At 34.0% G+C, this 18,744-nt stretch overlaps 1 protein-coding gene across 7 annotated transcripts in view; it reads right to left on the reverse strand.

The window, feature by feature from the left end:
* Positions 1-2,993: 2,993 nt before the first annotated feature.
* Positions 2,994-18,744, reverse strand: part of FXR1 (FMR1 autosomal homolog 1) — a 67,847-nt gene continuing 52,096 nt past the window's right edge. For 2 of the 7 annotated variants that reach the window (XM_043473640.1, XM_043473645.1), the window contains exons 11-17: positions 17,199-17,285; positions 15,726-15,933; positions 10,761-10,964; positions 8,572-8,772; positions 7,794-7,874; positions 4,159-4,250; positions 2,994-3,413 (exon numbers count right to left, since the gene is read on the reverse strand). In XM_043473640.1, the coding sequence (XP_043329575.1) occupies positions 3,243-3,413; positions 4,159-4,250; positions 7,794-7,874; positions 8,572-8,772; positions 10,761-10,964; positions 15,726-15,933; positions 17,199-17,285 (1,044 nt within the window). In that variant the 3' untranslated portion in view covers positions 2,994-3,242. The remainder of the gene's footprint in view (positions 3,414-4,158; positions 4,251-7,793; positions 7,875-8,571; positions 8,773-10,760; positions 10,965-15,725; positions 15,934-17,198; positions 17,286-18,744) is intronic. The other 5 variants (XM_043473642.1, XM_043473643.1, XM_043473641.1 and 2 more) reach the window with 5 other exon arrangements.

Raw genomic sequence — 18,744 nt, forward strand, 5'->3', positions numbered from 1 at the left:
TATAAGTGACTATTACACATTCAAGCATCCTTAATAAGAAACTAAAACTTAAAACTAAGGGGTCAGCAAATTCACTATATGAGGTATCCCTATAAAGGGTACAAGGGATCCAAACTATAAATAGCAAAGATAGGAAGACTGAATGAGACTTTACAATGAACACTCTACTTGCTACCTTCTGGAATACTGCTAAACCCATAGATCTAGTTCAAATCGAAGTTCCTGGAAACTTAGAAAACATAAGTAATTTTCCTTTACTCGTTTCCAATAATGACCAATCATCTGACATAGGACTTAACTGCATTATGTAACTAGTATTCCATCCACCTGTCTTTAGTAAACTAAGCTCACTGTAGGCACAGCCTATAAGAATACTGACTAGTTGGTTTCAACCTCAAAAGTCAATCTGTTTACAGTAGTGTTAAATTAACATACCAACTTTGCAGACCATTCTCAGGTTAAACACCAAACTTATAGCAAACAGTAGCTACAAAAATACTTCCAAGGTGATGGATCCTAGCCACAAAAGAATGGCTGACCAGAAAAAAAGAGTAAACACCAGCTTAGTGTTTTCCTGTTTAATTATTTTGCTTACCTGTATATATCTATACTTGCTTTTTAAAGACTATTTACTTAAGCAATATTCCTCAGCGTGGTCCTAAGCAGTGTCTTCAGTGGTTTGAACTCACTACTTTGATATTCTTTCTCTCACCTTCACATCAAAATACAGTAACTACTTAAGACTTTTATGTATCCCTACTATAATTTTACCAACGATGACTGACCTGTCAACGAGAGGCCTAAGGCATCCCAAGTTTCAGGAAATGATCATTTTTACACCCATGTAATCTCACCTCTTAATTTGTAATTTAGTTCAGATATCATATATAATTATATATATATATATATATATGCTAAAACAGTATTTAACCTGCAGAGAAACTTGGTGAGAATTCTCTTGCAGAGAATTGGTGGGGGGATGGGAGGGGGTCACAGCAGCTGGCAAATTCTCCCATAGCAACATTTCATGTAACTAATAGCCAAAAAAGATGCACCTCTCTCAAAGTTTGGAAGGCTACCTCTATAAAGAATAGTTACCTTTGGGGACTGGGCTTTTCACTTCTAAATCTAAGCATATGATATTTTAAAAAAAGAGCCTATCATGATGCTATAGTATGTATTTTTAAAGGCTATTGGGATTAGTCATTTGTAAAAAAATGAAATCTTAATATTTATATCCTAGAATACGGTTGTCAGTTCTAAAAAATTCCTTGGGCTAACTCCACTTTTAAGATGATTTTGTGTTTCTTCCTTTCTCATTGAACCAGTCTTTACAGAACAAGGAGGATTTTCATGAATAGATCCTACTACCTGGAAGAAAATGAAAAATCATTTTCTTTTTGCCATATTTACCAATTTGGAGATTACTGAAAATTCCCATACCTTAATTTATAATTCTACTATTGAAGAGAAGGATAAAAAAGCCAAAAATGTTACTTGTTTTTAAAGTCCAAAGACTGCACTATTCACACTACACCTTACTTTAAAATTTTCCATTATTAGGGTTTTAGGAAAAAGCATTTGATATTATCACAGCTTAACCTCACCAGTAATAAATCTGAGGGCTAAGGTTTATATACACTGACAAATATTTTTAGCTACACCCTGAATTATCCTTCAGTTGTAAAATCACTTACTTTTTTTAATGCACATAACAAATTAACACAAGTTATGCACATAAAAATACTTCTCAGATCCCAAGTGAACAAAAGGGCTCCCTCTTCTTGCTCAGTAGTCTTTATATAATATTGTGGAGCAAAACCCTCCCACAAATCCACAATTATTATCAAACTTGCGAACTTTTACTTTGTGTAAAAGTTTATATATTCCTAACATTAAGCCATCTGGACAAAATATTTACAAAACAATCCAATCATTAATATGAGAACCTTTAAAATTATTACCTTGAAAACCAAAAATCAGTGACATTTCTTATTTAAAAACTGTTCATTATACTTTATAAAAATAATGAAGAATTAAAGGCAAAAGTAAAATTCTGGATTTTACCTCACTGCCTTCCAAAAGTTGCCTATGACTAGAATTTTGTTACAAAGACTTTCCTAATATCAAATCTCTGAGACCAATTCCCTAAACCATTCTATTCTAACATACTAAATTTTTAAGTACCAAGACTTCAGAGGATTCATTACAAAATGACCAACTAATATTTTAATACTATTTATGAACAAGTTTAAATGCATCTTAAAAAGCAATCAGAATACTACTCTAGGCCTTTAGGTAGGTCCAACTACTTTTCAACAGTTTGTTTAAAAAGTAGAAAGTTAAAAATCAGCAAATGGAAGATCAAAAGTTTATTTACTACCTGCATACAAAAACATATTGCACATCAAACAATCAAAACCAAAAAAAAAAAAAAGAAAAAAAAAGAAAAAAGGGAGAAAAAAAGAAAAGATACTCTACTGAAGACTAACATGTAGTTTATACAGAATAAACCTTCTGGAAATTGATCTTTTCAGTAGTTCAGGTTATGTCTGAATGGACATGACTAATTCAGTTTAGTGTTTTAACTAAAGCTATGTTTGATTTTTTAAATACTGTACACTTTAATAAATAAACCAAACAAAGCCTCAATGTAGAACAGTCACTGCCAATAACACCCAGTGTCCCTGCAGATGAGTGTTTAACAAATGTATTCCAGTGGTCTGCAGATTTTCCTCTACAATACAGCATTTTTAAAACACATTAAAACAGACCAGTTTCCAGACTAAAACTAATGAAGAAATTACAATTCAGTGCAAAATATCTTAGACTGCATTTCATTCTAGTTTTCCTCAGGTGAAGAAGTGGTTGCATATTATTAAAAATGTAACAAAAGCAGCTAATGCTTTCATAAAGAATATTAGGTTAGGGATCCCACCCCACCCACCTCCCCCCATCTCTGCCATATTTTGAAAACAAAATAACATTTCCTATAGCCAGCAACTTTTTTTAATGTTACATATACTATTCTCAAGGCACATCTGATGATATATAACACAGTAGGTGTCAAAGTATGTTTAACATATGATTTCTTCAGGATCCCTCCCCTTTCTGAATTCCAAATGGAGGAACTGAAAGTGCGATGGAAAGACTGGCGATCCATATTCTATCTTTGGCAAGCTTGTACAAGCACTATTGTAAAATGTAATGTAAAAGAACTGTAAACTAGGAACTTCTTCAGTTTATGAAACACCATTCAGGACTGCTGCGTCTTGAGTATTTTCTTCTTTTAAGGTATTAATCTTTTCTTCTCCTGGAGTACGCTGTAGCTTAGAAATTTCATCGCCAGAAGCACTAGTTGGGCCATTTATTGCCTTTTCTGAAGGACCATGCTCTTCAATCACATCTTTTGCCTGCCAAAGGGAGACAACTTTTTCAACTTCTTTATAAATAAAATCTATAACTGAGGAGGAAAATAACTACATAAACATTAATTAGCTAATAAATAATTTTAGTTTCACATACCACAATGATCTGAATTAAAACATTCTTAAAATTAAAAAAGGAAAAAAAAACAAAAACAAAAACCCCAATGTATTCCACCTCTCTGGGTCTTTCAACTCTTTATCTCTAGTAGCTAGCAATACATAAGCCACAGGAAGAATCTGTACCTGTTTATTGAAAACTTGCACCTAATTTCATTTTAACCACTGGAAAACTCACCATATAAAAAGACATAAACAGTTAATACCCTAAGTAAGGCAAACCACCACCTATTTACTCACCTTTTTTGCAAACTCAAATTTACATATCAAATCCCTTAAAATATTTCAGAAAATTGAAACAAAGGTCTTTATCTACCACTAAGAAGAGGATCTATTCAGCCTATTGCTCCCCAAATTAAGGTTAACAGTTTCTATGCCCAGTATCTTTTACAAATGCTATTTCTAATTCTAATTGAAAAGTATTTCAGGCTCAAGCATGCATATCTTCAGTTACCTGGGGCCAAAAACAAAATCAAGAGTAGTCTTTAACTAAAATATTACTGGTCTGGTTGGGGAAACAAGTGATCATACAAGTTAAGAAGTAAAAATAAAACTAAACCATAACAAAAACAAAACCAAAAAAGCCAAAACCTACAGGTTAAATTCTCCTTACCATTTCTTTCTTGTTTTTAGCCAAAGTTTCCCTTGGGAGGTTTCTTTGTCTGCTCTGAGACTCAGCTCTAGAAATATAATCTGCAACTGTGACTGTTGAAGATGAGAAAAAAATTACAGGTGTTGAAAAAATATTTCTAAAGTTTATTTATGGATAAAGAGTAATTTTACTTTTAAAATAGACTAATGGTGGGTTACCCAATTTCAAAATTTTCTTAAGATGGGTACCACCTCCAACCAAAAATGAAGTTTGAAAAATATGCCTGTGGTTTGGTGCTGACTGTAGAATATTTCAAGCTGGACACAGAGGACGCCTAGATTAAAGTCCTCTTTCACAAGAATCCAGCCATTTGCTTCTGGTTAGTCTACAGTTGTGGGATAAGTTTGATATAAAAACCCACAACTAAGAATAGGAAATGCCGCATTCTAAGCCCAGATAGTGTTTGCACTTATGGGGGGGGGGGGGAGAGAATGGGTAAATTGGGGTGTAGCATGCGTCAATATGAAATTTTCATCAAACATATAAAAACTTTATTACTCAGGTATTATTTAATAGTTCTGTTTTGGGGTTTTTTTTTTTTTTTAAGCACAGTAAGATTTCCAAGTGTGTTTTATGGTTCCTTTTTAATATTTCACACTAGAAACTGTTCTGAGTAATATGAAAAAATTCAAGCAAACTAAAGATTTGTCCACCATCTTAAAATGTGGACAATGATCATGGTGGAAAATGTCCACCATTAATTCAGTAACTATCCCCTTTTCATGTTTTGCTAATCTCTCAAGGGACTGACCTATTTGCAATGGTGGTGGGGATTGGGGAAAAGAAGGGAAAAGACTAACCAAAACTAACACCCTGCCAGCAACCCAATGGCAACAAACTACCTCTGGTCTGCTGGGACTGGCCTCATTTTAAACCTCAGAACTCTCTCTCCAAGGACTTGCAACTTAGAATTCACTGATTTGAAGAAATATCAAAATAATAAGTCTCTTCCTTTCAGAGAATTTATTTTCTCTCAGAAACTGATGAAGAAAAATCCCTGATTATGTAAAATATGATATAAATTATGGGAGCAAGTAAATTATGTAACAATTAAAACTTCGATAAACTTAAGTCACTACATACATGGGAGAACTAATCCATCAGGTTCAAATTACATAAAATAAATCATTTTAATATAAGACTGGACTGTATTTACAATTCATTTCTCTTAATTATGAATTAAAATGCTAACATCTTTATAAGATTCAATAATTTATAGATTATATGAATCTTTTTAAATCTCAAGGAAAAAATTTAATTCAGAACTAATAAACATCTTTAGAAATACCACTAAAAGATGTTTCATGTCTTAGACCTTTCCCTCTATAAGAAACTCAATATGCTCATTTTGGAGCTTTAAAAATCATTTAAAATCACTGTAAATGAATCTATAAATAAATTTAATGGTTTCCAAAACTGGGGAGAGGGATCAAACCCACTCCTTTATTATGTCTACATATATGGAACCACAAGCATCCTAGGAAGTATTATAGTTTGGAGAGCACCATGATGAATTCATTCTGTTTCCATGGTTCAGCCTTCAGTGACACCAGGAAGAACTCAGCTACCTGGAAACCTTGATGCACAGGCGCACATACTACTAAATCTGAACTTACGGTAATTCTTAGAACCATTCGCCCACTATGCAGACATAGAACTTTGATACAGTTTATCAATTAACAGGCACTTAGCTGGAAAGGTAAAAACCAGTGCCCATCCTCCACCAAACAGAGGTAAAATTAAAAATAACCTCAGTTGATCCAGAGAAAAACCTGTCTATAGCCAGATAATAGTCTGTTTTTAGTCCTCATAATGCAAGCCACTTAAAAGTTCAAAACAGATAAGCACTTATTATCTAGGAAAAAAAATTGAGGCAATTTGTGTGGCGTAATTTGGACTCCAGAATTTCCTCTAAGGGATCCAAAATTAATTAATTGTACACCAGTACACTGCTGCACTTTGCTAAGTATAGTAAATACTCACTGCTTAATTAATACTAAAGGCAACAAGAAATTTTAAGCAAATATGAACAAATTAAATAACTGTTTATTTCAGAGAATGCTGACATTAACTTTTAGATAGACGCTTCCTTCCTAGAACTGCTGCCAGAGTGAAAGGAGAAAATGATGTGTTTGTTTCACCTATCCTATCTTCTGGGTGTGTGGGTGGGTGGGTGTGTATGTGTGTGTGTGCTGGGGGCAGGCCGAGAAAGGCAATGAGTTCTAAAGAGGAAATCAGTACTTCCAAAGAACAGAGTAAAAACAGGAATAAATGCAGTAGAGAACACAAATCATTGTCAAGTTATTTAGAACTCCAATTACTCAAGTTTTGATTAATACCATGCAGAAATCTCTTCCTCTTCTTTATCAAAGCCTTTTATATTATTCCCTTTATGTCCTTTGACTTAGTAGTGAACCACCATCCACCTAGTTACTAAATTATGTTTTAATTTATCCTATCTCAAGCCCATACTAGTAACTTAAATTTCCTTATTTATAAAGTATGGCCAGAAACTGGTATTCACTGCTATGCCAGCTTCAAAAACACAAACTAAATATAATCTCTTCATCCCAAAGATATTTCTAACACTAAAGAGAGAGAAAAGAAGATAAAAAAATAAGAAACATTTCCTCAAAACCTATTGTGACAGTATTTAATTTCTTTTAAATTTACAACTAAATTTAAACAGGAACTTTTTTTCCCCCTAAGAATGGGAATTAATCCCCTTAATCAGTTTTCTCACACGTCTCGACAACCACTAAATTTAAAATACTAAGTAAAGATACTAGAATTTATATTCTTTATTTGGGGAAAAACACAAGAATTTGCTTTGGAAAGAATGCAAAATTGATTAGTTTAACAAAAGGGATTTATTTCTGGTGCACACAATTTCTCCACTGTGAATATACATGTGATTCTCTGTACACAAGAAATGGAATTAAGTTCCAGATAGTATAGACACAGCAAACAAGTTTCTTTTAAGTTACTAAAAATTTTATCTACTTAAATTAACATTCTAAAACTAAGTAAGTACTATTAATTTGAATAGTTAGTAAGTGTAAGGGAAAAGGCATCACACTACAATAAACAAAAACATAACATGCATTCCTCTTATTAGGAAAAAGACACTTTCAAGTATTTTTCTCATTTATATTTTTTAAACTGTGGGTACTAGAACCCCCACAAAAATGAGGTGCTGAATCCAGATATAGTAGCAGGCACCATGCAAAAGCTGTCCAGTTTTGCCAATCATCCAAAATCACAAGCTACAACACAGTCCCTGGGATAGCAGGTCCCAACTCAAGTGTGCAGAATCTGCCAAGTGGACAAAATAATGGTCTTTTCAACAGTATTTTCATGTAAAAAAATTGAGACACAACATTAGTTCAATTAGACAGGTTACATTACGGTGTGAAGGAAGAATGCATTTTCTTAATAGTAGTCTTATTAGTTGAGAAAACAATTTATGCAATGCACATCTTGAATGTATATACACACATGTGTACATGTAAGTATAATATATTTAGAAAGCAGACACATGACATTTTTTTTTCATGCTTATGACCTGGTGTTGTCAACAGGTCCACTCAAGTTACCTGGCTGTCTATCTTCTGCCTGACCCCTGAAACGACGCCTGCGGCTACGATTGCGTCGCTGGGGTTTTTTTTCACTATCATCTGTAATTGCAAAGTTCACCATGAAACTATTCTGACAAAAACAATGCAAAAAACAAAGCAAAAAAAAAAAAAAATTCTTGCCTTCAAAGATTTAAGGGGAAAGAACCTTTTAATTAAACAGGAAAGATAAAACAATACATGCTATTCACAGGAAAAATACTTTTGGGGTTTTAAACATTCCTACTAGATTAACAGATGGAATCATCATCCAGAAATTAAGAGGGTTTTTAACTCTTGATTAAACAAACTCTAAGACTTAATTTATCATTCAGGAATAAAATTTTCCTCTCCAACAGAGTTTAGTTTTTACCAAAGTTAATCACATTTTAGTGCTTTGGAAATCAATGCCTGCAAAGTATACACACTTCATTAGTGTCATTTATAATAATACTTAAAGAGGCAAGATGAAAGCCCAATTTTGGCTTAGAAGATTGAGAGTATTAAGTGCCCCGCAGTTTGAATATCTGTATTGTTTTAATGGCATTAAAGGGCACTTTAATAAACCCTCCCAGTTTCAAACAGTCTGGCTATACAAATCTGAAAACTAGACATTTAAGACAGACACAAAGCCATCTACCTACTTAAACACTAGGAAAAATTCAATTTGTGAATTGCATATGTTTGATTTTTTTTAAAGGCATCATATATTAACAATAGTATACCGTAATATATATCTTTTCCCTAAATGCTTACATACCTAGCCCATTTTCATTAACTGAAGCTGTATCGGATTCAGTCATCCCATCCATCAGAACAGCATCTTCATCAGTCCTTCGTCTACGAGACCGCCTACGACGGTTAGTACTGTGATGAGATTCGCTGGCATCAGTGTCTGCAGTCTGATCTGATTCTGTATTATCAAGTAAGCTGTATGGATTGCTGTCTGGATCTTTGAGCACTAAATGCATGTCAGAGGCAAGAAATATTTGTTTAAGAGAGCTGCAGTTATTAGAAATGTTTTGACCTATATTGAACTATATCAATTAATAATAAACTTCAATTTTCCCCCAATAAAAATACATCCTCTGTCTTCAGACAAAATGTTTTCTGTATCACTATTTTACCTGAAAGATAACAAATATGGAAAAACTTTAAATGATGATGAAAAATTAAAACAAGATGAGTGAACACCTTGGCTTTCTACCATTTCTCTTGGACTTGTCTTAAAAACATTAGGAACTAGTATACTATTACATATTACTTTTTACATTCACATTCCTAGCTAATTCTGTACAGAGGCTAAAGAAATAAAAATGAAAACAAATATTCAGCTAATATACTTCCAAATAATACTCAACACCTGCACTCTATGACAGAACAGAAATCTATTATTACAAACTGAAGCAAGCAAAAGAAGTCTACACAAAAAAAGGCAAACTAAAAAGTTTGAAATTCTAACTGGTTATAGGAAAATGTGGGAATGAATGCTGACTAGTACTCCCATCTCCAGAAAGAAAAAGTATAGGTGGGATATGGTAGGGTAAGAGTGGGAAAGGAAAGGTTTGTAAGACATAATTTATAGGGGAAAAAAATACCCATCTTACCTATGTGCATTATTGCTTCCAGCAATCAAATTATAGAAGAAATTCACCTAATCACGATTTTTCCTAAGTTTCCTTTGGTAACAGCTAGCAAGCTAGCATCTTTGCAAAAGACACTAAGTTTATCCATTAATCATAAACACTATGTAAAGTACATTTACTTTCAAATTCAGCAAACTGTAATGTTAAACCTTGGTTAACAGTGAGCAATGTTCTAAAATATAAAAACTATTTCCCTCAAAGTCTATAAAATAAACTTAGGACTTGAAGATTATCACTAGAACTAGAGAGTACTTTTTTAAAGGTTCTTCGAAAAATGTGATTTGATTATAACAGTGGTTTTCCTACAAATGCCATACAATAATTGTTATGGTTATATCCCTGATAGTCTTTCCCCAGCCCATTATGCTAAGCAAGAACATTCTGTCAACTCCTACACCACCACTTAAGTTACAGCATTTAAATTTTCAAAAAGACAATGAGTAAAAGGTTTCTTATATCTCAAATCTCAGTCTTCTAGACACTCCTCTTTACAGGTGAATTCCTCAAACAATAAAAGATTTTTAAAGAAGGTGATTTCACAGTTTTTCCCTGTTCCAAAGTGGTGGAGTAGCAATAAATGCTCTTCAGTTGTATACAAAGGTATTTAGATTTCTCTATGGAGAAGGCAATGGCACCCCACTCCAGTACTCTTGCCTGGAAAATCCCGTGGCTGGAGGAGCCTGGTAGGCTGCAGTCCATGGGGTCGCTAAGAGTTGGACACGACTAAGCGACTTCACTTTCGCTCACTGGAGAAGGAAATGGCAACCCACTCCAGTGTTCTTGTCTGGAGAATCCCAGAGACGGGGGAGCCTGGTGGGCTGACGTCTATGGGGTCGCACAGAGTCGTACACGACTGAAGTGACTTAGCAGCAGATTTCTCTATACATTAGAATTATCTGGGTCTCTCTGGCAAACAGAAATATATAACCCAAGAAATTCTAGAGGGGAAAAAAAAATTCTAATTACCTAATCGTCCAAAGTCTGAACATCTGACCAATGAAGCAGAGAAGTCAGCTCCAACTAAAATTACTCTGACCTGAATATTCTGGCTAAACTTTCACTGAGAGACACTCTATAGTGCTTTTCCTTATGATGTTGTTGTGTGTGTGTGCGCACGCATATATATATATATATATATGTGTGTGTGTGTGTGTGTGTATATATTCTACTGTTTTCCTGAGACAGTTAAGCAAAAAGAGAAACTTCCAAAAACGGGGTGCGGGGGTCCTGGGAAATGGATTAACTTTTACAAAATTATACTGTTTACGAAGAAAAGATTCTGACAGAGTATATAAAAGACTACCAGAACTGATGGAAGATTTGCCACCACGTGGTCCACCACGACCTCGACCCCCTGAAACACTTCTGCCTCTTCCTCCTGGGCGTCTCCTGCTGTCACGCTGATGCCGACTCTCTCGGTCATCTTCTCCAGCCAGTGACCAATCACTCAGCTCGTCTTTACGCTCAGATTCAGTTTCAGATGGGTTAGACAGCTCAGAGTTTGTACCTTGGGAAAGAAGAGAACATAAGCCTACTATATTTCTATTTTAAGAAAGGAGTGAAATGTTTCAAAGAATTTCTTGCAAATCATTGTTTAAATAACACTAATATATGAAAATGCATTTAATATGGAAAATATTTTTTAAAAATTTTGCCCACTTTTATGTCTTTAACAAATTGCCAGTATAATAAAAAAATAACCACTATCCAAGTATTTAAAAGCCAATTTAATGATATTTATAAAAATGAGTAACAATTGTATAGTGTATTCTATTCTATCACTTGATTTTAAGGAACACTTTTTTCCCCCACATTTAACATCTCTGAAATCAGGCTATTTCTTACAATTGATTGTCTCATAAACTGGGAGTGCAGTTTTAGTGGCTGTACATAAAATTTACCTTTTGCACAATAGTGCCTTAAGTTAGAACAATACAATATTTCAAATCTCTGAACAAATTTTAGGTTGCTCTGGAAAAGGATAACTTCAACCTGACAATAAGAGATGAAGCCATTACTAGTGAGACAAAAATTCAGCATAACTTTGAAAGTTAACTACAGACTATTTCTAACATCCCAATGACTGAATTTAATATTTTTTAAAAATGAAAACACCACAAAGATTCTATAAAAGCCTACAATATCATATAAAATCACTATTTCTGTGTCAGATTTATATGACCCAATCACTAACATACTCATTTCCACTTCTCTATTAGGTCTGGGATGGCACTTTTTCATCCTTTCATCATAGAGCTATCCTATGCTTTTCAAAAGTTCATTTTACACCACTTAGCTTTTACAAAAGACTTACACTAGTATCTGTTTTCACAAACCAAAAGAAATCCAAAGAGGATTTTCACTAAAAAGGGCACGAAGAGAAAACAGCCTTCAGTATTCGCTTTGCAGCAAACCGCTGCAATTAAAAGAGGCAGAAGCACAGCAAGCAGGGAGAGCAGCACCCCCAGCTCCCGCCTCAGGAACTAAACTCAGCATCTCAGCATCAAGCCAACAGATCTTTGAACCGTACTGGTGAGCATCTGGGCTTTATTTCCTGCATCTATTAGCAAGATGTGTCCTAAAGTAATTGCTTCTTCACTTTATGCCATTTCAGCTTACAAAAGGTTTCCCAGGAAAACTACTTTCTGATAATGTGGGAAACTATATGTGCAAATCTATCTCCTTAAAATTAAAAGCCCAGTTCAATGTCTGTAGCTTCAGACCAATTTAACTGAAAACAGACATCTCCCCTCATTTCCTTAAAATTAATGTAAAATTAATAAAGTATTGCCATGTGTTGTTTTCTTTTTACAATGTGGATTTACTTCCATATTGGTTTACAGTAAAGGGGAGCTCTCTTGTACCTCTAAATGCCCACGGAAGCCTAGCAATGCACATAACAATTTTCTCCTGATAAATTAATTTACCGCATAATTATGAAGTTCCTATGCTAAACTCGCAAATAAGAATGATTTCAAGATAAACTAAAAATACCCCATATTAACTCCATAGTCATTTAATGATAAAAGTAAAATACAAGAGCTCTTCAAGGAATAAAACATAAAGTTGAACAAAGCCTACCAACTTCCTTTCTCCTTTAAAGAGGACTCTTCTATCTGTCTTTTTTCTCCATATACCATATAGATGTAGCTAGTAATGAATGGATTAAGAAAAATGTAGCAAGTTTCTAGTACTGACATTTGCATCTTTGCTAAGATGAGTCTCATACTAGAAAATGAATCAAAACACTTATTTTTTCCAAAGGATAAGAAAGAATTTGTTAACTGATGCCATGGTTTGGTGGAATAAGGGTAATGTATCATTTCATGAGTAGTTTAAAACAAAACAAACAATAAAGTCTTGGGAATTATAAAAATTTTTGTTGAATTTATTTACAAACCTACATACCCTGCCTGAAAACATTACCAAATTTTGAGGTTAGATGAGTATCTCGTTTTAAAAGGTTTTAACAAAAGATCCTATCAGATTATCTTTAAAAATACAGTGTAGTATTTAACTCAGTATCATGAGCAAAAAAATTCTCATAGTTTTAATTTAAATCTAGCATTCAAGATACTTATAGAAGGTATCTAAAATCATAAATAGACTTCAGGAGATAAAGACAACTATTAATGTCAAAAAACAAAAAAAAGGCTAATGAACTGGTAAATTCTCCATTTTCTTCATATTAAACATTTCTGAGATGGCAAAAGGAACTTTGCAAATAAAATTAAGGTTAAGGAAATAGGTTTGGGGATTATGCTAGACTATTCAGGTGAGGCCAATTTAATCACATGAATATTTAAAAAATAGAGGACCATTCTCAACTATGGAGAACCAGAGAGGTGGCTGAATAAGGACTCTCTATAATCTGTTGTTGTTGAGTCGTTAAGTCAAGTCCGGTTCTTTTGTGACCTCATGGACTGTAGCCCACCAGGCTCCTCTGTCCTTGGGATTTCCTAGGCAAGAACACTGGAGTGGGTCGCCATTTCCTTCTCCAGGGGACCTTTCTCACCGGGGATTGAACCCATGTCTCCTGCACTGGCAGGAGAATTCTTCACCACTGAGCCACCAGGAAATCCCATCTACCTGTAATTACTGGCTTTTTAAGATGGAGCTTGAAGGAGGACCTAAGCAGAGGAATAGAGGTTGTCTCTAGAAGCTGGAAGTATCAAGGAAACAGATTTTTTACTAGAGCCTACCAAAGGGAATACAGACATGCCAACACTTAGATTTCAGCCCAGTGACATTAATGTCAGATTTCTGACCTACAGAACCGTACAATAGTACTGTTAAAGGCTTTGAATTTTTAATTTGCTGTATAATCAACAGAAAACTAATGCTCTGTTGAAGTTATCACAATCATTCCAATCTCAATTTTGTAAAATATTAGTTCATAAATCCAGAAATTATGGACGGGGCTACAAGAAATAATGATCCATAAAACCAATCCCATTTGTAATGGCTCCAACAAATAAAAATTGTTTTCTACAGAATTTTAAATCAGATTTCCCTAAAACTTCTAAAATCACCTTATGAAGATGGTTCACATTCTTTTAAATGAACATGTATGCTGAACTTAATAGCTAAAGTACCACATTTTATCAAATCTGCTATGCCATCCATTGTAGTCACAATATTTTTTATGCCACTTAAGAAAATCCTGCCAATTACAGTTCTAAGACAACATCCATTGTAAAACACGTTATAAGTTCAGAGATGTTAAATTCAGAAAATGTTCCTTATATAGATTATATATATATTCCTCACCTAAAAAATCTTCTGCCATTAAGTAGACAAGAACATCTATAACCAAATTCAAATAATTTTTATTTCTCTGGAGCCCATTTAAGTTCAACAGCTATTTCAGAAAATACAATGTTTAGTTTGAAAAGACTCAGAAGTAAGAGTGCCATCTACTGAACAATTTGCATAGCGTTCTTCAATCCAAATGTTATTCCTCTACCTTCTCATTTAAATTTATTATCTACTGTCAACAAAAGCATTTTGCCAAAGAGGGACCTCTCATCAATAAGCTGACTTTCCAGAAGCTTATAAAATTCTTGGATGAATTCATCAACCAAAAAACCAAATCTGATTATTTGCAATAGTAATTTGTACCTCTAAAATCATTCAGTATGTACTTTTCTCTATTTAATTACTGTCTTTTGTATTAAATGTGTTTTCAGGACCGCAATTCTCAATCCTTCACATAACACATTAACTGGAATTCTTCTTTTCAGGTTTCAATACAGGGTTAACTTTAAAATAATGAAAAAGTAGGAGAGGGAAATTACCATTCAACTCTACAACAAATGAAATATAGTACCAAACTGACTCTGACATCATTAGATGATCCTTCAGACATGAAATATGGATGTGGAATCTGTACACTATAAGCTTTCATGTATTTTTATTTTCCCTAAATGCCTTCTATTCTGGAAAAGGCTTATGAAATATTTTCCCAAAGCAGTTTGGATGAACATAGGGGAGTAGAGAGGAGAGCAGAGGAGAGAGAAGGGAACAGAAAAATCAGGTCACTGCTAAGATCCAAGTCCAAATGTAGAAAAATGGAACAACTCCAAAGCTGAAGAAGAAGTAAGAAATTTAGGATTAGAGAATTGTTGACCATCACCATCCACAGGCCCCTTCCTACATGGGTTAAGTCCCATCTTCAAAGTGAAATGTACCTTAGAAAAATGTTCGTTTATGTTAATTAAGTTCTAACTTTTAAAGCCCTCATATCATTGAAATCCTGTATTTCACAAAATAATTGCAGATGTGAGATATTACTATTCAAACTGCCAACTGAACCAATATAGTGTATTTTAAAAACTAGTACAGATTTGCTATATGTAAATATAGCACAGTGACTAGTGTATTTTTTACTTTTACTTTTCCTAAAAGATAAACAAAAGGTAAATCCTAGTAGTATCACCACTATCACTAGGTTTTTATTGGAAAATGTATATGATTGTACAAGGAAACTATCTGAGAAAACCAGTTGTATATATATTTAAATATTTAGAATAAAAATGGTCATGAGCTATAAACTTAACAAAAACGTGTTTCATTACACAGCTACTTGAACACTACAAATCTTGTACAGTCATTAATATAAAATACAGTCACTACTATTAAAACATGTACCTCAGAACTATCTCCTATCCTCAAAACCAAGACAAAGTGATGAACTGAACAATAATAACCAAAATGTTTTGAAGCACCTAAACTACAACTACTACCAAAAAGAAAACAATTTTTTTACCATAACCGGAGGTGTAATTAGGGCCCCGACGACCTCTGCCTCTTCCACTATAAGACCTAGAACCTTGTACAGAAGAGACGGTACTTTCATCAGTGGCATATCCTTTCTCTTTTTCAGGCCCTCTGGTGGAAGAAGGTCTGAAACCCATACCAATCTGTCGAAGTTGTTCATCAATCTGTAGTCGTTCCATTCTTAGCTGTTCTACTTCCTATAATGAAAATGAAAAAGGATAAATCTTACATGTATTTCTTTGTCTTCCTAAAGCCTAGAGTTGAGCTATACTCTTGTCCTACCACTGAAAGCAGCTGTGATCTTGGGCAGTTATTTGGCAATGTAGACTGTATTCCTAGTGAACATAATTTACAAGGTCAATTCACCAAGCATTTACTAAATGCCTTAGCATCATGTGCCAACCATGCTAAGTGCTACAGGTATACAATATAGAAAAGACAAGGACTCTTCTCCTTCAGGGCAATGTTTACAGATAAGTATTAGAATAACCTAGGGGATGGTTAACAGACAACTGCTGAAATACCCTACTTTAATAGCTAATTATCAGACCTAGTCTTCAAGGAGTATCAAACTCTGCTAAATGAGGTAAAGTACCACCTATGACAGGTATTACTAATAAACTACTTTCCTATCAAAATAGTGACAACTGAGTTGTGGCCTAGCTGAACTGGTAGACTTGGTCATTCAGAGACTGAGGTCATTACAGGATGTGAAGGTAAGGTGTCTAGAGAAAGCTCTTGGCTAAAAAGCAGTAGAGTACTGGAAAGACAAATTTTTCAAAGAAAGGAATGACTTAATCAAGGGTGCTTTGAAAATATTAACAAAACAATTATCTCAGTGACTAAAAGGAAAACACAACTAGAGACAGCAGTCGAAGTACCATAAACAACAAAAACACAGCAGGAATAAAGAGACTAGAAAATGACAATTCCAACTTATAATAATTTTAGGGTATTTCTTTTCCAAAACCTTTTCTCTTTATTAACCCAGATAGGAGTAAAAAACAATGGTTAAGAGTTATCAAATGATATATATGGAGGTAGTTCATGTGATTCAGGGAGTACCAGTAACCATCACGTGCCAACTCTGCTAAGGGCTACAAGTATACAATATAAAAAAGACATTGGACTCATCTCCTTCAAGGGAATGTTTACAGATGAGCATCAGTAACCAAGAAAGCCCACATCATTCCCGGTTCTATCTCCTATCGGCAACAACGTTAAGAGTGGCCATGTCTTAAACAGAAGGAAAGAAATATAAACGTTCAGAGGAAAAAAGAAAAATGTACATGAGGCCAATCATTTTACTACGGCAAAGGACCTTTTAATATTTTCACACAGAAAGGGAAATATGAAACTGAATTAACAAAAATAAAGATTTAAAAATTTACTACAAATACTAATATAAAATTAAAGTTTAATGTGTGAAGGAACATGATATAAATATGAACACTGTACAAACCTTTAGATAAGCAATATGATACTCTAAAAGCACTTGCACATTTCCAATGCTTTCTTTAGTGCCAACAAATACAAATGGAACCATTCCCTGTAAGAAAACAAAACATCCTCAGTATTTAGTATTTATGTCCTCTAATTCAAAACCAACTTTCAAAGAAATTTTCCATCAAACTGGCATGAATTTACAAATCAGATGTATCTTTAGTAGTGCTTGCCTTAAAAACATAAAACACATTGGGGAGGTTCTCCCTGTAATATATGCTCATATACCAAAACTTTCAACATCTGTATGTTGGAAGTACTTTGTGACCATTAACAGAAGTATCATTTACAAACTTTCAATATTTACACAGTGTAAAATAAAGAAATTACTGATATGGACAAATAGTCACCTTAGTTATTAAACCAAATGAAAGGATTAACCCTGACCTGTTTTACTTAGTTGAATTTCAAACGACAGTTTTAAACAGTGAGAAGGAAGGAAAGTAAGATACCTAAATGATGTTTGTTTGTTTTTTCTTTAAAGAAATAAACTTCCAGCTTCCTATTGGCTAAAGAAAATGAACAGTCTAAGGAAACTCACCCAATCACTTTCAATGTCCTTCACTTTCTTGATTTTACACAATCATTCCTGACAGTTATTTAAATAACCTGGCTTAAGAACTTTGGGTTCTAAATACAGAATTAAGTGTGGCTCAACTTTTTATTCTATATAAGAAACCACTATGTGACTTATTTTCAAAATAATTTTTTAAAAATTTAACTAGTGAATTTTAGTATGGGAAATTAAAAAGAAGAAAGGCACCAAGGCAGGTGCTAACGCCACAGTACAGAGTACAGCTATCAAGGAGCTTAAAGCTGTAGTGACTCTAAAAGAAGTAATTACAACTAGGAAGGCATGAAACAAGGGACTCTAACTTAGGCTTAGGAAGTGAGAAAGCCTTGAGCGATCCTCAAGAATTCACATGCAGAAAACAGAGGATGCAAAGTGAACGAAAGATAGGAGGGGGGAAAAAAGAGCTAGAAAGTTTTAATCTGTAATGTAATTCTAGGACTATATTATTTATGTTCATTTTTAAGAAATACCCCAATTGTACAGATGAGAAAAAAATGTGCTCCAAGTCATAAAATCAGCACCTAACCCAACCGATTTCATATCCAGTTACCTAATTCCAAATAATATCCACTTGTTAACTGCCATAATCTATGTTAAAGAAAAAGGTAAAGGGAATCACAATCTCAGAAAAGATACTAAACGTTCCTGTAATAATCTCACTGTAAAGTATTTGTGGAGGTGATGGAATTCCAGCTGAGCTATTTCAAATCCTAAAAGATGATGCTGTTAAATACACCAACAAAATGTGGAAAACTCAGCAGTGGCCACAGGACTGGCAAATGTCAGTTCTCATTTCAATCCCAAAGAAAGGCAATGCCAAAGAATGTTCACACTACTGCACAACTGCACTCATTTCACACATTAGGAAAGTAATGCTCAAAATTCTCCAAGCAAGGCTTAAACAGTACACGAACCAAGAACTACCAAATAG

This window comes from Cervus canadensis, chromosome 7 (genome assembly GCF_019320065.1).
Source record: "Cervus canadensis isolate Bull #8, Minnesota chromosome 7, ASM1932006v1, whole genome shotgun sequence".
Lineage (NCBI taxonomy): Eukaryota > Metazoa > Chordata > Mammalia > Artiodactyla > Cervidae > Cervus > Cervus canadensis.